General features: G+C 41.9%; 1 protein-coding gene across 2 annotated transcripts in view; it reads right to left on the reverse strand.

The window, feature by feature from the left end:
* Positions 1-6: 6 nt before the first annotated feature.
* plxnb3 (plexin B3) overlaps positions 7-18,718 on the reverse strand; it is a 52,743-nt gene continuing 34,031 nt past the window's right edge. For both annotated transcript variants that reach the window (XM_008317869.3, XM_017035785.2), the window contains 37 exons: positions 16,976-17,699; positions 16,535-16,714; positions 15,685-15,813; positions 15,499-15,599; positions 15,296-15,428; positions 15,057-15,216; positions 14,109-14,217; positions 13,914-14,022; positions 13,703-13,819; positions 13,123-13,233; positions 12,959-13,049; positions 12,696-12,865; positions 11,673-11,824; positions 11,477-11,585; positions 10,630-10,766; positions 10,381-10,557; positions 10,138-10,303; positions 9,834-9,965; positions 9,600-9,704; positions 9,249-9,410; positions 9,006-9,157; positions 8,682-8,782; positions 5,696-5,913; positions 5,393-5,571; positions 5,243-5,309; positions 4,537-4,683; positions 4,369-4,449; positions 4,217-4,295; positions 4,031-4,134; positions 3,862-3,943; positions 3,615-3,781; positions 2,913-3,073; positions 2,695-2,842; positions 2,535-2,599; positions 2,389-2,464; positions 1,062-1,136; positions 7-961 (listed from right to left, as the gene is read on the reverse strand). In XM_008317869.3, coding sequence (XP_008316091.1) covers positions 857-961; positions 1,062-1,136; positions 2,389-2,464; positions 2,535-2,599; positions 2,695-2,842; positions 2,913-3,073; positions 3,615-3,781; positions 3,862-3,943; positions 4,031-4,134; positions 4,217-4,295; positions 4,369-4,449; positions 4,537-4,683; positions 5,243-5,309; positions 5,393-5,571; positions 5,696-5,913; positions 8,682-8,782; positions 9,006-9,157; positions 9,249-9,410; positions 9,600-9,704; positions 9,834-9,965; positions 10,138-10,303; positions 10,381-10,557; positions 10,630-10,766; positions 11,477-11,585; positions 11,673-11,824; positions 12,696-12,865; positions 12,959-13,049; positions 13,123-13,233; positions 13,703-13,819; positions 13,914-14,022; positions 14,109-14,217; positions 15,057-15,216; positions 15,296-15,428; positions 15,499-15,599; positions 15,685-15,813; positions 16,535-16,714; positions 16,976-17,699 — 5,281 coding nt within the window. In that variant the 3' untranslated portion in view covers positions 7-856. The remainder of the gene's footprint in view (positions 962-1,061; positions 1,137-2,388; positions 2,465-2,534; positions 2,600-2,694; positions 2,843-2,912; positions 3,074-3,614; positions 3,782-3,861; positions 3,944-4,030; positions 4,135-4,216; positions 4,296-4,368; positions 4,450-4,536; positions 4,684-5,242; positions 5,310-5,392; positions 5,572-5,695; positions 5,914-8,681; positions 8,783-9,005; positions 9,158-9,248; positions 9,411-9,599; positions 9,705-9,833; positions 9,966-10,137; positions 10,304-10,380; positions 10,558-10,629; positions 10,767-11,476; positions 11,586-11,672; positions 11,825-12,695; positions 12,866-12,958; positions 13,050-13,122; positions 13,234-13,702; positions 13,820-13,913; positions 14,023-14,108; positions 14,218-15,056; positions 15,217-15,295; positions 15,429-15,498; positions 15,600-15,684; positions 15,814-16,534; positions 16,715-16,975; positions 17,700-18,718) is intronic.

An 18,718-nucleotide genomic window follows, 5' to 3' on the forward strand; every position in this document is an offset into this window, starting at 1 on the left:
AATTCTGACTCTAGTTTCTGCTCCTTCTATTTTTCATACTTTGTGCTTTAAACATTCCATCAGTAAAATAACACATTATTTTGGTTCAATTTTACAATGTACAAAAATAATTATGCATTTAAAAAAAATTTTTTTTTTTTTTCAAAAGTTCACCCCAAACGTTTTAAACTAGAGAACCTGGACTGTTATTTAGGACTAGACCTGGAAGTTTAGAAGGCTGGTATTCAAAGTTGGCGTTCTTCTTTAGCTGAGGTGGACAGAAAATGGAGTCAGACTGAAGGTAAGGGAAAAAAAAAACTCCCAAGATCCACATGAAAGTGCCATAGAGTCAGTGTTAGTTAGATTATTCTCATAATGCATTGTTATCATTGCATGTACTGGCTATGCTGGTTTCAGTAGTAAGATAGTTCTGCTCCCTAATAATACATCAATAAGAAATAAATGTTTCCCATTAAAAAGGTTGATGTTGTGCAGTCTGTTTACGTGCAGAGAGCAAGGAATACTGGCAAATGTAGTTCAAGGCAGGAGGAGAGGCTGTTCCCTGATCTGATTGGTTAGATTGTCATTTTAAAATCCCAGACTAAACTAGCTCCAATCACGTTTGGTTTAGTTTAGGTTTGAGCTCAGGTTATGGTAATGTTCAGTCAGTCAGTCAGACTGTTTGGCAGCTGTCTAAGACATGCGCACACACACGGACACACGCACGCACACACACACACACACGCACACACACACACAGTATACAGTATAAACAGGAAGACATTAAAAAAAAAGTCCAGTGTTGGTTTTTTTTTTTTAAGATTCTTCAGTCGATTTTTCTGAAGGTCACAACAAGTACAACAGGTCACCAAGGTCATCAGAGGTCGGTGACCTTGTTCTCCACCAGAGATGCAACTTGCTGTAACCGATAGGCCAACTGCATCTTCTGTCCTGAGCTGTCCTCCTCCAGAGACATGATAATCTGAAAGAGAGGAGACGGATACAAATGTGGCGGACAGGTCCAGCGTTGTATGTATTTATGAATGAGTGTGCGTGTGTGTTTGTGTGTGTGTGTGTTTTACCTGGTCGTAATACTTGTTAATGTACTTATACAGTTCATGAAGAGCAACAAGGCTATTCATCTCAGATGCAAAACTCTGTAAGGCAGACATAATACTTTTACTTCAGATGCAGTATGCACATTTTTTTTTTTGCACTGACATTGCCCACTGTAGTTTTTTGTTTCTCTTTTTTGTCAGTGATCCAGACATATTTGTTAGTGGAAAATAAGGCCAGCAATAAGTTGCACAGTTGTCAATAAAATCTAAATTAATAGAATGAGGTGGACTGTAGTAGGTGATAAATAAGTCAAAAGACTTTGTATTTTACGACATATCCGTAGATTGCTGATTTCAAACCATTTTACAATACATCACACTCCTCAGTGTTGACACACATAACTGCACACAATACACTGCCTGGCCAAAAAAAAAAGTCGCCACCTGGATTTAGCTAAGCAAATAGGTAGGAGCCTCCTATTGGATAATTACTGCATGGGTGATTATCTTTCAGCTGGCAACAAGTTATTGTTGTTATTAAGTCATTTCCTAAACAACCATGTCGAAAGACACATCCCGTGGTCGTGGAAAAGATGTTAGTCTGTCTGAGAAGGGTCAAATCATTGGCATGCATTATTAAAAACTGGAAGGATAGTGGGGACCCATCGTGATGGGCACATCAGGGTAAGAAGAGAGGCAGGTGAAGTGATGCACCCATCATGCCTAGTGCCTACTGTTCAAGCCTGTGGGGGGCAGTGTTATGATCTGGGGTTGCTGCAGTTGGTCAGGTCTAGGTTCAGCAACAGTATGTGCTCAAAGAATGAGGTCAGCTGACGACCTGAATATACTGAATGACCAGGTTATTCCATCAATGGATTTTTTCTTCCCTGATAGCACGGGCATATTCCAAGATGGCAATGCCAGGATTCATCGGGCTCAAATTGTGAAAGACTGGTTCAGGGAGCATGAGACATCATTTTCACACATGGATTGTGGCCACCACAGAGTCCAGACCTTAACCCAATTGAGAGTCTTTGGGATGTGCTGGAGAAGGCTTTGCGCAGCGGTCAGACTCTACCATCATCAATGCAAGATCTTGGTGAAAAATGAATGCAACACTGGATGGAAATCAATCTTGTGACATTGCAGAAGCTTATCGAGACAATGCCACAGCGAATGCGTGCTGTAATCAAAGCTAAAGGCGGTCCGACCAAATATTAGAGCGTATGCCCCTTTTTTTTTGGTGGCGACTTTTTTTTTTGGCCAGGCAGTGTACAATTCAAATATTCTTCAACTCAAAACATTGCCTGAACTACAAAAGCATGTTTAGATGTTTTGTGTGTTCACTGACCCCAGACAGTTCAGTCAAAGTAGAATTCATCTCCTGGTAACAGCCAGATGCAGCGCTGTGGATGTCACTGTAATACCTGTAAACAAATACGCCACATAAGTGTGTTTCAACAGTACGTGTGTGACAGTGTGATAATCCATTTGCACCTCTCCACCATCTGCTTGTATCGAGGAATTTCTCTGGCATACAGCAGCTTGTTGACCGGCGAGTCCTGATTTGACAGAAAATATCACATGGTCACCTTTATAAAAACCAAAGAAAAAACAAACAGGGTAGAAAGGCAGACATTCAGAAAGACAGTCATACCCGTCCCACTTTGTGGTCAGATGTGGTGCAAGAATCAATAAAGGTCTGAGCAATGACAGACAAGACAGCATCAATGCTATCCGTCACCTGAATGTCCAGAACAAACTGAGGATTCTTCAAGATGTTAACCCAAAACCTAAGAGGAAGACTGAAGAGAGAGTGACAGATTAGAGAAAATAGTGCACCCTGACCCACAGACGGGCAACAAAGATTCTCACCTGTTTGTCTTCCAAATGTGGACAGTCTCTGGGTCGTTAATTCCATGTTTCTCTGCCATGTCATCCAGGAAATCAAAAAAGAACCTGACGGCAATGGGAGGAAGATGCTTCGTACTAAGGATTGCCACGAACACGTCATCCACAAACTTCTGTAGTGTTCCCTGTACACAGACGGACACAGGTCAAAACGAAGGATTTCCCATCGCTCACATTATCACCAATAATAAACACCAACTCGAACGTATGGTCAAAAATATCATGACACAAATGAATTAAATCCACACAATCTACGTCAAAAATATCATTACACAAATGAATTAAATCCACACAATCTACAACTGATATTTAATAATTATTTTAACTGAACCACTGCTATACAGTAATGCAAAAAAAAAATCACGTCTGAATTTCGCCAACAAACATGGGCGAAATCTTTGCAATTTTAACGTAAAAACTGTGTTTTCCAAGATCATTTCCTAATGCTTTGTTGATGCGCACAGGAGTAAGACATTTTACCGCGGCAAGAAATGAAAACATTATGGTCGGCTTATATGCAAGTTTTTTTTTTTTTGTTTTTTTTTAAATCACCATTTTGAGATCAATTTTCAGCGGTCGGCTTATACGTGAATGGGCTAATACACGAGTAAGTACAGTATTAGAGGGACCTTACCACCATAAAAGAGAGTCAGGTTTGTGTGTTACCTTCATGGACAGTAGTCTGGTCAGGTAAATCTCTGGTATTGCCTTTGCTCGCTCTCTCTCCCTCATGCTGCTCTTCCGGTGTTTTGGAATCTCTGGATCTTCACTGCTTTTTAAAAGATGCCACTGACGCAGACCCTCATCTTCTTCGTCCTCAAGCATTGGTGTTTCTATGACGAGAGTAAACCATCAATCTCTAATCTGAAATTCGTTTAACTGTAACTCTTCTGATTTTAGTTCTTGATCTTACTCTCTCCAGTCTGGAACACCTGATTGACTCCACCTGAGCTCTGGCAGCGAGAAACCAAAGCGACTGTTGCTCCGTCTGGAACCTAAGGAACATTGAGGAGAACAGGAAGTGAAGGGCTCTAAGAAGAGATGTGATTGGTGATTGGTGATTGGTGATCGGTGGTGGCTACCTTGTAGTGCTGCAGTGTGTTGATTCTTTTCCAGCGACCCTGAACCACCGCTGTGACGTCGTCGTCTGACAGAGTGAGGTGGCCCGCTTGACCTGAACGCCACTCTTTTGAACAGACAGCAGACAAGTAAGAAAAAAATAACAGTGAGAAAGAACGACAAATGGAGAGACAGAAAGGCAATCGTACCTAGGTCCAAACTATCAGCTGCTGGTCTCTGGGAGAATGGAGCACCTTTGTAAACCTGATCCAGGATCTTATCCTTCACCTGGATGAGAGGGAGAGAGGTGACTGATAGTCAACCAGCCCATAGGTACCCGTCTTACCACCTTTGACCTCACCTGTGTTATGGTGTCAATATCAAGGACTTTAACAGGACACTGATGAACCTCAACACCGTTCTTCACCATGACATTCAGGGTCTGAGAAAGAGGGACAAACAGGCTGAGCTCCTTGTTCTCCTTGTACAAAGCTGTCTTTCATGTCTGTCTCTGTGATATGGTGATTACCATGGCGCTGTAGTCAATGTCATCGCGCAATAAATGACTGTCGTTCAGCGTTCGCTTGGCTTTTCCTGTAACAACATCCACCGGGCCTTTGTCTACCTGGTATTTTATCGCTCTGAAGAGGACGTAGAGAGGCTCTCCTGCTACTTCCTGATTGATCAGAGAGACATGAATAAGACCAGGATACTTGTTAAAACAGAGGTTCCCAATGTGTGGGTGCCCTTTGGGGGAGGGGGTGCAGAAGTACTATTGCTGGGGGGTTGGGGGTGGCGGGGTGAATGAAACGTAGTGCAGCATATTGTCCAATGATGTAAATGTTTAACAAGAGACTAAAGGCAACAAACGGGTTGGTTGACAGTGGTGTAAAATGAACATCTGATGATAATATTCGCCTCTCATTCAAGAGGCTTCCTCAGATTAAAGCTACTTCGATACAACAGTTAGCACTAGACCAAAGTCTTCAATTCTAGCATTAAATTAACAAGTTGAAGGTGTGTAAACACAGAAATAAATGAGTCTAAAAAAATACATTTGTGTCCTTTTTTTGGGGGTGGGGTGGCATGGGGGGGCAAACAATTTCCTTTCAAACAAAAGGGACCCCAGGTGGGGGGCAAACTATTTCCTTTCAAACAAAAGGGACCCCAGCAGAGAAAGTTTGGGAACCTCTGTGCTAGAAAGAGATGGGTTGGAGAGACAGACGGACATTTACCTTTAGGAAGGAGTACAGACAGATTGACATCCAATTTGTCAACATCTTTTCTACAACTGTCTCTGTCCTGGAAGACCGACATACAAACAGGTTAGACACGTGGACTTAGGTCTGGACCATAAATTCTTCTTCGTATGACCTGTGACATACCTGCGCAGCATAAGTTTAGGGTTCTTGGCCACGTACTGCTGGACCAGGTCCTGCAGCAGGGTCTTCATGACCTCAGTAAAGTACTCCAGTTTGTCATGGAGGGCCATAGTAAGAAGACTAGCCACATAACCGCGGTCTCTCTGAGAGAAACCCTGCTGTGCCTCCAGAGTGTGGATAAACTGAGACACAAGACAAACCAAGGTCAAGTTTGGATCAGGATCAGGTGAGTCTAAAACCTGAGATCAAGGAATGGGCTATCATAGAAGATCAGGACAAGCTGTTAGTCTAGGTCCATGTATTTACCCTCGTCAGAAAGACCCTGTTGTTTAACAGGTTGTTGAGCTGTTGTAGACCCTGTTCCACTGTGGACCTCCTAGACTCTGGCAGGTCCAGTTGTTGGTTCATCAGAGCTCTCTGCTGACCAGGAAAGAAAACCCTCTCTGCATACGTCCTGTAGTCCAGCAGGGGGAGCCCTGGTCCTCCAACATCACTGCTCAAGTCCAACATCTCTGTCATCAGGTCTGCATAAGCAGAAGGAAGGCAAAGAGAATCAGAGCTCTAGCTACATTGGTCAAAAGGGAGATTACGGTATGGAAAAATGTAATGTTAAAATGTAGTTAAAAAACATAAATAAAATGTTCAGCTCCAAAAAAAAAAAAAGGATATTAAATAGGAGCCATTTTCCCTTTTTTCCCCCCATTCTTTTTTTAAGTATTTTTTATTGAATTTTAAAGTTTAACAGAACAGAAACCAAACAACACCGCAATCCCATAGCCACCCACCCCACCCTAGACGGCCATTGAATATAAAGAAAGACAAAATAAATAACACAGACAGAGCAGTACGCAGTAACACTAAACCTTAGAAATGTGCAACAAATGCGTGCAGCCCAAATCAGAGTACCGAAGACAAAAGCCGAGCTACTGTGATGATGCAGAATCCACAAGCTACAAGGCGGCCATGGAAGTTTTGGAAAAAACGATCTCGTTTTAAAAGCAAATCTCTCAGTATGTAATTTAGAGAAGTAGACCAAATCTTTAAGAAATACACCTCTTTCTCCTTCATTACAATTACATGCAGCCTTTCATGGGGTAGAGTATTGAAAACCTCCTTGTACCAAAGGATGATATTGGGTGGATATTCTTTTATCCACTTATGCAAGATGCATTTTCGGGCTATCAAGAGTAGTTTCTCCAGAAGCTTACAGTTGGTGGCAGGCATTTTTAGTTCCCTAGAGGTAAAGTCCAGAAGGAAGACACCTGGATCTTTCTCTTTATTTTTAATTTGAAAATCCCACCGATTACCGAAGAAATCTGGTTCCAATATGTAGAGATCTTTTTGCATTCCCAAAAGCAGTGGAAATATGTTCCTCTCTCTCTTACTCACATTTGATGCCAATAGGAGAGAAAGGGCGATTAATTATATGTAAAATAACGGGAGTCATATAGAGTCTGTAAATTATTTTAAATTGCGTTTCCCTTAATCCGTTACATGTGAATGTAGACTTAATCATACATAATGAGCTCTGCCAATCATCCTCTATATATTCAGTGTTGGTGGCAGGCATTTTTAGTTCCCTAGAGGTAAAGTCCAGAAGGAAGACACCTGGATCTTTCTCTTTATTTTTAATTTGAAAATCCCACCGATTACCGAAGAAATATGGTTCCAATATGTAGAGATCTTTTTGCATTCCCATAAAATGTCTCAGTTGTAAGTAAGCAAAAAAATGTTGTTGAGGGATGTTAAATGTTGCTTTAAGTTGTTGGAAGGACATTAAGATGTTGTCTTTAATTAAGTCACCAATTGTACGAATTCCTGTGTTCCACCAAGAAGAAAACACGGATGAATCTCCACCAGCAGGGAAGTCAGGATTTTGAGTTATAGGGGATAGCAAAGACTTACAATATAAATAATACAAAAGTGACGAGTATTGACTGGAGGAAACTGCAATATTTTAAGTCTTGGTTTAGTATTGAGTGCCTTTTCTAAATCCTGGTTTGTTTGCTCCATGTTAGCATCAGTAGGGAAGGATGTGACCTGGGCGGATATAAAATGTCTCAGTTGTAAGTAAGCAAAAAAATGTTGTTGAGGGATGTTAAATGTTGCTTTAAGTTGTTGGAAGGACATTAAGATGTTGTCTTTAATTAAGTCACCAATTGTACGAATTCCTGTGTTCCACCAAGAAGAAAACACGGATGAATCTCCACCAGCAGGGAAGTCAGGATTTTGAGTTATAGGGGATAGCAAAGACTTACAATATAAATAATACAAAAGTGACGAGTATTGACTGGAGGAAACTGCAATATTTTAAGTCTTGGTTTAGTATTGAGTGCCTTTTCTAAATCCTGGTTTGTTTGTTTTTTTGGAACTGTATAAGGTTAGCATCTGTAGAGGGTACAGGAGGCAGGGGAGGACATTCATTTTAATTAAACTGATTTGTCCCATCATTGATAAGGGAAGTTTCTTTTAATTTGTGCACAGATTGGAGCAAAATTAAGTTTCCACATTTCACTCAGATCAGGAGATATTTTCACTCCGAGGTATACCTGAAAGAGAAATTATCTCCAATATCAGTTACTTTCAATGCCCCCAGTGGCATAACTTCAGATTTACTTATGTATCCAGATATGAACAAAAAATGAACACAGCAAAAGTTGCCAGAATAGCAGGAATTGATTGTTTAGGCGATGTGAGAAATAAAAGAGTATCATCTGCATACCTGGCGATTTTATGTTCAATCTTTCCCATCAGCACTACTTTCAGATTGTGTTACCTGTGTTATTTTGCCAGTATTTCTTGCATTGTGCTATTTCTTCTTTTTTTTATTTCATAAATCACATTGGGATTTGAGTGAAAGTGGAAAAGCTGAAAGAAAAATAGTGAGAACAGCAATAGAAGTGAAACTAAGATGATACGAAAGCCTGAGAATGGCGCTGATGTTTCAGATCTGGTTTTCTCTGAATGGCGCTGATGTTTCAGATCTGGTTTATGGTATGGCTTAGATTTGTAGATAGAAATAGAAGATGTGGAAAAGTTGCTACTGATTTGGATCAACGAAAGAAGTTGGCCCGAAACAGTATTTCGGAGAGAATAATTTGTGATAAAGCCATTTTACATCGATTCCATTGGGGGAAAACGCAAATTCGATTAGGAACAAATTAAGTTCGCAAACCAACTCCACTGTAATGTTATTCCTGTTGTTTTGGTGCTCCTGAGGGATTAACAAAGTTCTATATATCTGTCTCTACGTATGCATGTGTCTGTGTGCTTCTGTTCTTTTTTTTTGTACCTGTAAACTCTTTGCGACACTGATCTCCCACGTTGATCTCCAATGTTTCCAATTGCAGCAAAACTTTCTTATAGTCTCGGAGGGCTTGTTTACTCTTTCTCCTACGCACATTGATGCACAGACACGCACACAAACACACAGGATCAACAACTCCAGAATATCTTTTAAAAAAAACAACTTCGACAAAACACTACCAATGCAGTGAGACCTAAAGATGGAAAAAGAGACAACTTACAAAATACAAATAGGCAGGTACAAATGGTTAAGACACTCAATGACAATCAAGTAGATACACATAAAGCACATAAAGGTACGAACGGATACCTGTACATGAGGATGACAACAAGCACTGACAGGATGATCACAGCTGCCCCTGCTCCTAAACCAATCAGAGCAGCCAATGGGAAAGGAGTCAGAAGTGTGTCACTGTCATACTGGACGAGTCCTAGATCCACCTCGAGGTTTCCCAACAACACCTGACAAATAGGCAGGTAAGAGAAAAACAGGCATTGTTAAAACTGTTCCCTTTGAGAATTTCCCCGTCGAGAATACATGTCAGCGTGCCACCTTTAGGCTGGGCAATGGGCTGCTATCGTCCGCACTGGCTGGTTGATTTTCAGGAGGTTCACAGTAGAGATGAGTGTTGTCCAGAGTTTTCACCTCACACTCCTGGTCCCCCAGGCGAGCCTTCACCTCCTGTCTGGACATGGCTTTGGTCAGGTCCAGACCCTAAGCAACACACAATCAAAAGTGATAGTCATGAATGTTTGTAAATACATCTCGGTGGTGGAGTATCTTAAACACCACACACAGCCATACTACTCTGGCACAGCCCAACGACTGGCCACCTACAAATTGACTAAAGCAATAAACACAAAAAAAAGATGTCAACAGACAACCCGCCCTCATCCTTGTTACCTCAACAGCGATCACTCCTCCTGGTTTAAAACGATATGGAGTATCTGGAACGTCTCTGTTCAAACGGAAAAGGTCTGGGTTCGGATAATAGGAAAAACGTTTACCCTGAGGGACAGACAGTAACAATAGAAAGAGACATGTTCATAGAGGGAAAGAAAAAGGAGAGACGTATTTATAAAATGAGAATGGAAAAGAGATGTTGAGGATGTCAAAAGCAAATGACATCGCAAGTACCTTGATGCTCTCAAAGCGGACCCTTACGTTGTCCAACTGAAACCAGACATCCTTCACTCTGACCTGTGAGGCCACGGCTGGAGTGAGACAATTCATTTGAGTTGGTGACATCAACAAGCAGCGCTCAGACACCTTGGAGACAATCAGGTAAAGAGGGACAAACAGAGGAGGAACGTCTTTAAGGAGGATAGCAATAAACAGACACTGGGAAAGAGAAAAAGACATGTATATGAAACTCACTGTATTCATGGAACTGTTGACAGCAATAAACAGACACTGGGAAAGGGAAAAAGACAAAACTCACTGTATTCATGGAACTGTTGAAAACCAGCTGCTGTTTAGAAGACAACAAAGCCAATCGTTTTTTCCGCTTCACTCTCTGGACCTCCACAGGCTCTACCAACACTGAGATGACTGGTTGTTGCACAACGTTCAGGTTCCTGCCTGTCACCTTGACAACACGTCCTCCTCTGAGTAAAGGAAATGAACCCTTTTAGTCCTTTAGTGAAACGTGGCTGAATTAGTCTGCTTTTTGATTGGTTCTTACGCATAGAAACTCTCAGAGGGTGTGGCGTCAGTGATGATTGGATCCTCCATGTAACGGAAGCTTAGGTTTGGAATACTGCGCACTGTTTTTCCAAACAAAATCTGAACAGACACATCCTGGGGATGGGGACTATAGGTGGTCTGACAGAGCAGCTGAGAATCTAACACTTCCTGTATGCTGAGAGGACACATGTATCAGTAGAGCTGTAAATGTTATTAGTTGGCCATACCTCGATTTCAATGTATTTACATGTGACAGGGCTGAGTGCCCAGGAAAGCCTTCAGGTCACAGGTCTGTCCTGTCAGCAGGTGGCGTCCACTGATGGTCAATCTAGTTCCCCCAGAAACTGGACCTTTATCAGGAACTAGAGCTGTTAGCTGAGGGTCCTGATAGGGTTTCCAACAAAATAGAGATAGGAAATTAAGTCAGAATATGAGAATTAAAAAAAAACTGAAAAGATAATAGGACTCTAACAATTGTCTCACTATAACAGAAGGCAAGTGAAAGGTCTCAGAAGCAGCATCTCATACCATATAGATCCTGGAACTAATCCTGGCTTTGTAGACTATGTACTTGCCAGGAAGTTTAATTTAACTACTAAAGCCCGTAGCACAGAGCTCCTGACCTAACCTTATTGTTCAGTTCTCGTCAGCTCAGCTTACAACAAAGGTTTGAGAGCCCTCAAATTCTATTCCTAAATAGTACAATATTTTCCGGACTATAAGTCGCTCCAGAGTATAAGTTGCACCAGCCAAAAAAATGCATAATGAAGAAGGAAAAAAAAGTATACAAGTCGCTTCGGAGTAAATCCTCAGTGGTACAGGAGTAGTATATAAGTCGATTCGGAGTAAATCTTCAGTGGTACAGGAGTAGCAGATACTGGTACACAAGTCTAGAGCGCCCTCTAGCGGCTGTCAGTGTGAAAATAACAAACATGTGAAATCATATATTTTAATATTAAAAAAGTCGCACCTGAGTATAAGTCCCAAACCCAGCCAAAGGATGAATATGGCAAAACATCTCATAGAAATAAATGTGGAATGCAAAGTAAAACAAAAAAGAGTCCAGACCTAAATAACACTTGTCAGTCTCTGACCTGATAGGTGAAAATTTGGGATGATCGCCCTGGTAAAGATGTTCCAACAACTGTAACAACAACATGTCCTTTCCTCTGTTTCCCACTGGGCTGAAGTTCACACACAATTCTGACACACAGGAAAAAAAATACAAATTTGTTAAAAATATATATATTTAATATCTCTGTGTCGTTCAGGTGTGTGTCCTTAATATACCTGGTTGAGATCTTATAACTTTCAAATTGAGGCAGACACTGAACTCCTGCAACCGTTACTCCTCCCACTACGTCCTCAAACTTCATTCCTAGATTTGAACCTGTGATTGTCACCAAGACTCCACCCTCCAACGGACCAGAGACAGGGATTACCTGGGGACAGACAGGTAAAACAGTCAGATAGCCAGGTGAGACTGTAACAAAGACAGTTGAGACAGCCAGACAAATTGTTTGGACAAAGGTGTGTGAGACAGTCAGAAAGAGATGGGAGATAAAGACAAGTAAAGTAAATGTCTATAAGACGGATGGAGACAGTTAGACTGATACATGACACTGTCAGGCACGACAGGAGACAAAAGTTAGTGTTAGATCAAGCGTGGGCAAACTTTTTGTCTCGCGGCTTTTTGTCCCACTATTGTCCTAAGTTGAACAGAGGGGGGCGGGTCAGGAACAGATAGATAGAGTGTTCATGTGAACTAAGATAAATGACATGTAAAAGTCATGCGCCTGCTGGGGGCTGCCTGTTAAGGAAAGTGAACTACTTGTCATGGTAACAGCACACCACTGCACACATAACGAAATGTGAAACGTGGGCAGCTTTGAGCGCCCGGGGTGCCATGCTTAGAGCACCTCAGTGATAACTTGGCACTGTTATCCGAACCCAAGTCCACTTCCTTAACCACTAAGCCACCACTGCCCCAGCATTTCTGCTGCTAACACAACAATTTCCTAAATATGGGATCAATACAGTACAATTCTTTTTAAAAAAAAATGCTTTTATCATTTTCTACACCATCTATTGGGGAAACATAGGTATTACAGGCACAAGTATTATTATAAATAAATTATATAATTTGGAAAAGACCGAATGGCAGACCGAATAAAAAAATTGGAACGGACCGCATCCTGCCCCTGGGCCTTAGTTTGCCCATGCCTGTCTTAGATCAGGTCAAACAGATCGGTGAGACTGCCAGACGTACACATTTAGACAGATAAATAAGCTCTCTTCAATTCTCAGGCTTACTTGACTGATGTTGGGAGCAGGGCAGGTGTCTGCAGGTTCACTGGTACACAAATGTTTGTAAATACATCTCGGGGTGGAGCCTCCAGGACACCACACGCAGCCATACTCCTCTGGCACTGCCCAACACTGAGAGCAATCTGTTTGGCCCGCGGAGCAGTCGTACAACTTGACTAAAGCGATACACACACACACAAAAAGATTAAGAACACATGTGCACTCAAGCTAAACCAGGTCCCACAGTCAGACAGGTGAGGAGGCCTTACGGTGAAGACCAGGAGATGTGTCAATGCGTCTCTCTCCTATGCGCAGATATACAGGTGCTGAATACTCGAGCTGACGTAGAGGAGACTGGAACTATAGACAGACACAGTGAGAGGCAGCCAGCTCCATGTGCGTGCAAATCTGAGAAAGCATGCGTGCCTTTTACCTTGTGAGCACTGCAAGAGAATATGTGCGTTTCGTTGTGTTTCTCCTGTTCAGCCTTCAGTTCAAACTCGACTCTCTCAATTTCCACAATGCAGACGCATAAAGCTTCATCCTGGAGATATACACAAGGAAAGGAAAAGGAAAGGAAAGGATATTGAACTACTTGTCATTGTGACACAGCACACAATGAAATGTGACCTCTGTTTTTAACCCTTCACCAAAGTGAACAATGGGCAACTTAAAGCACCCGGGGAGCATTGGTGTGGAGACTATGCCATGCTCAGAGCACCTCAGTGGTAACTTGGCAGCTGGTGGACTCGAACCTGAAACCTTCCAGACCCAAGTCCGCTTCCTTAACCACTAAGCCACGACTGCCCCGTGAGGTCAGGAAACATTTCACCCAACCACCTAACCATACACCGGTCACTGTAAGACTTTTCCATAACTGTAAAGTTTGTAAAACACCTAAGTCCACAAACACTGGTTTCCTCTTTAGAGTTTGTTTTGAGGCTGTAAAAGTAAGCAGCAGTGAACTGAGACTACCCAGTGTCTCAGAGGGGCAAAACGTCAGAGATACCCACTGTAAAAAAGTCCAGGTTTTGTCCCTGCAGCACCACGCTGGTGTTCAGGCTCATTGGCACAAGAGCGGAACTCTGCAGTGCAAAGATGAGAGGACACAAGCTAGGACCAGGAGAGTTCTACAGACAAACAAAAAAAAAGCGAGAGGGTAAGAGAGATTTGCAGATTGACATACGTGTCTAACGAAAAGAACTTTAACAAAGGGTATCTCACTCTTTGGTTAAGGATGATGTGTTTACTAGGACAGGTGCGGTTGTTAGTGCAGAGTTGATCTAAAGGACACCAGTTACAATTCCACACGCTGAGGACACACGAGAGACACCTGCAAGACATTTTCAACACCATAAACATTGACGACATCATCAGTATCAGAATTTCTTTATCGTCTTCTTTATCTTCCTGACTTACTGCGCACTCTGATTCAGGTGACTCACTGCTCCACAGTCATAAAAAGTCATGTTTCCTGTGGCGATGGTGACATGACCAAACTTAAGTGACACTGGCAGGATCAGGTGATCTGGAAGCAGGAAGGTTAAAAATGTGGCGTTAACATATTTTATTGTATCTTCAAACGGAAATAAACAGTTGTCCGTCTGAAAGAATAAAAAAATGTATTTGGCCCTTAAAATGCAAGGATGAATCGACTAGAGAGCTCCGGGATCCGTACTGTAATGTACATTCCAGACTACCTGAATATAAGTCACACCCAATTTACACATTCCAGACTATTAAGCGTACCTGAATATAAGTCACACCCAATTTAAAAAGAAAAAAAACAACTGTACATATATATATTAGCAGTAAAAATTTTACTGCTAATATATATATTTTTTTGCATTGATGTTTTTTTTGCCAAGTTTTTACATTTAAGAAAATCTTAAATTATTTGATTGCCTTAATGAATCTGTCATGTATTTACAGCCAAACCTGTGCCACGGTCCCAGGTTGATCACCCTTGTTGACGTCAGATGTACTGAAGATTTAACATTTTAACTTTTTAAAAACTGTACATATAGGCACTTCTCTATAAGCCGCAGGTGTCCACATTGTAACATGTAACATGGGATATATACACAGAAAGATGTTACTTTTTTTTTTAAATTTCACTTTTAACAAAATAAAAGCTTTTTTTTTTCGAAGAGTGCCTGTAACACAGCTAGTTACACACTTATACTCTGGAAATCACAGTACTTGATGTAATCCACGCCCCTTTGTGGTATGGCTCCTTTCGATTGTTAATTGGCCTAATTGGTGTATTATTTGACCCACTAAGTACACATATATTTCATATACGTGAATTCAGTCGGTCAATTTCCTCTTGTCCCAGTCGTTGGAACCCAAATGTAGTGAACTTACCACTTCCTGAAGGTATTTGTGGGAGGAGCTTTGGTGCAGGCGACTGACAGATGACATTGGTTCCCATGACAATAGCAGGCTGTGGTGGGTAAAGCCCAAAGTCACAGGACATTGTCTCCACCTCTGTGAGAGTGGGGAGCCGGAGCACAGAAAGTGTGACCTAGAGACATGAGACATTATCACTAATGTCTCCATCTTCCTCAATGCCATTATCTTCATCACCATCAGTAAAGCCATACCTGCATCCGCTGATCGATGCTCTGAATTGCCGGCTGCACATCATGTACCATCACACAATGATTGGTTGGCTCAAAACTCCAAAGCCAGTGATTAGTCCGATGGTGGCGATTACACTGATGTTTACGACAACACCTGGACATAGAGAGCAATTAGACACACAGAGATAGATATACAGGTAGGTTGGAGAGATGGACTTCCTTACTTTCCCTCCAGGACACACCAGCCACAATAGGGGTCTCTAACAGCCAGACAGGACTGACAGTCTGTCTGTGTCTCACAGGACGACACTGAAACTTTAGACAACTAAAAGAGAGACAGGACACAATTATGAATTTTAGTGATATAACTATCAATTTTCTTGTCTTTTTGTCCCCAAGTCTTGTCTTACCTTACTGCTGGTCAGTACATAGACTTGTTCTTGTCTTTGGTCCAGCAGGAGGTCAGCAGTGACAGCATTCCCACTGTCCACCATAACAGTGTTGTAGTGGTCACCTGACCAATCAGAATGCACCATCACCTGCAAAGCAGTTGAAGGAATTACATTTTGGGTTTAAAACAGAGATTGGGAGACTCCTGTGGATAGCTGTTATCCAAATTTGCATGGAATAGCTCATGTTGTTGTTCAACATCGAGCAGATGAAGATGGCTCTCTTCAAATACCTGACATGGATAATTGAGGACTAGGATTTAGGAACAAAGCGATTCAAGATAAGTAAGCCTATTATTTCATGAAAACTTTGCTGCAAATTGTCCTGTTGAACTTGTGTCTGACTCACAATGTCTTAAGATTTGTTTTTCTACATTTTAGATTTCAGGCAAGCAGGAGATTATATTCGATAAGTAAACAGATAGATGTGACCTCTGCTTTTAACCCATCACCAAAGTGAGTAGGGGGCAGCTCTCAGAGCACCTGAGTGGCAACTTGGCAGCTGGTGGACTCGAACCTGAAACTTTCTGGCCCCAAATCTGCTTCCTTAACCACCAAGCCACCACTGCCCTAGATAAGCATAATTATACAAGTATTTACTTGAACAAGTATATAAATAGTTAAAAACTATATAAACAATTAAAAAAGTTAAATAAACAAATAAAACAGTATATGATCTGGTTAAATAAACAAATAAAACAGTATATGGAAATATAACAGTAATCTAGAAATCTAATAGTAGTGGAAATTGAGATTGATGCTCGTCTACTGCTGCCTCCTGTGGTCAGTTTGTGTCACTCAGTGGCTTTACCTTGTGTAACTGTCCACCTTTGTCTCCTAGGAAGCTGATTGTGTGTCCAGCCTCTGTTGTCGTGGTAACAGCAGTCAGCAGTGTGTTGTACGTAAAGGTGGGAGAAGCCTCAAGTGGAACAGTACTGGCGATAGGGTTGGGGGTGTGTTCACCTCCGCAAGGATACTCCTGCATGGATGCCTTGGGGAAGATTAGACAATGCAATGGAAAATGAGAAAAACGCTGTCTGAGACACATGCAAAATTCAGGAGAGACTCAATATTAATTTTTAATATTAACAATATTTTTTTTTTAAATTACTTGAGCTATCCCTTTATATTAGTTGAGATGATTATGTAATTTCTTTTAAGACCAGCAGATGGCATGGTGTGATTCAATTCAATTCACCACATGAAACCAGGTCATCACAATGATCTTACGCAGATAACAGTGAGTGTTTACCTTTGGTAACCTAAGGCATTTGGACGACACGGCATACTCGATGTAGGCTTCTTCCTGTCCGCTGCTGCCCCGCCCTCCCTCTGTGTAGCATACTTCCTGTGCCCGCCGTAGCATGGCATCCAGCCCCACCATTCTGTATATGCACAACGCAGATCGTCCTGTTGCTACAGGTGTGGAGGCTTGTCCTGCTGCCATGACCACAAATAAGGCCGCTTCACCAGAATGATTCCCCAGCCATGCACCCTGAGCCAAGTTGTAACCGCCATGGCATACCAGTGGCACCTCTACATAGGAGTAGAAACTGCGGTCCGAGGTGCAGAGCCGGGAAGCATATGTACGGTACTCTTTTTTGTGCCACATATCCCTTTTAGAGAACAGGAAGTAAACGTGTTCGCCGTGCATCATGGCCTTTACAAAGTGGTTGTTGTACTCAGAGTAACTTCCCACAACCAGTTTACCAAGCTCTTCCTCTTGAGAGAATGCCCTGCGAGGTGCGACCACTGGGTAGAGACGTCGAGTTGTAATAGGAGGGACGTCCCCAGGTCCTTTACTCGTGTAACCCCGCCCAACCAGCATGAGACGCAGCAGGCCACCCGCTTCCTGTTTATTCTCTACAATGATGACCACAGCAACTGTGGAGATACGTGGGTCGTTGGCAGCGACATATTGAGTGTCAACAGGGTTTGATGTCTGATAGATGATTTGAGAGATGTTGGACAGACTCCTGAGGACAGAGACGATAAAAGACCAAAGTCAAACATAGGAAGATAACAAGAATAAAAATGTACAATAAAGTATTACGATCTCAGCTAATCAGGTGAGTATTAAAACCACAAACCACTAGCCTGAAAACTAGCTAAGCTTAGCTAAAAAAATACTCAAGAAAAGCCAAACGACCAGGTCCGAAACACCAAGACGACATACACTAAAAGAGAGAATTGAGGATCTAGAACCAAAGAATCACACCAAAAAAGCTATACCTACATATATAACATCCAACATATTCTTCCCCTGTCAAGTCCATTACAAATGCTATTTAAACAAAAGCCTCAACAAAAATTTCAAGAACATCTTTCAAAAGTGGAAGATGCCCATTGACGAGAGACGGACGATGGCCCTTTATGTAACCAAACACTCAAGAAAGTCGCATTTACAGTCAACCCACTTTTTTACAACAGGTGATGCCCAAAGGACAACCCCTTTCTATGGGGGTTTAGTATTATGGTGAGTTTTAGTTTGATATACTTAGTAACTGACTAACTGTAACTAACTTGGTAACTGATTGGTCAAATGTTGAAAATGTTTTACATGAAACTAGTCTTCTTCTTCTTTTCCTTTTGGCTCGTCCCTTTTTCAGGGGGATGCCACAGCGAATCAAAGTTTTCCATTTCACCCTGTTCTCTGCATCTTCTACTCTGACTCCAACTATCTGCATGTCCTCCCTCACTGCATCCATATATCTCCTCTTTGTCTCCTACCCGGTAGCTCCATCTCCAACATTCTTCTACCAATGTATCCACTGTCCCTCCTCTGCATATGTCCAAACCATCTCAATCTGGCTTCTCTAGCTTTTTCTCCAAACCTTCCTGTCTGTGTTGTCCCTCTAATGACCTCATTCCTGATCCTGTCCATTCTTGTCACTCCTAAAGAGAATCTTAGCATCTTTAACTCTGTCACCTCCAGCTCCGCCTCCTGTCTTCTGCCTATTGCTACTGTCTCTAAACCATACATCATGGCTGGTCT

This window comes from Cynoglossus semilaevis, chromosome 10, assembly GCF_000523025.1.
Source record: "Cynoglossus semilaevis isolate Cse_v1.0 chromosome 10, Cse_v1.0, whole genome shotgun sequence".
NCBI lineage: Eukaryota > Metazoa > Chordata > Actinopteri > Pleuronectiformes > Cynoglossidae > Cynoglossus > Cynoglossus semilaevis.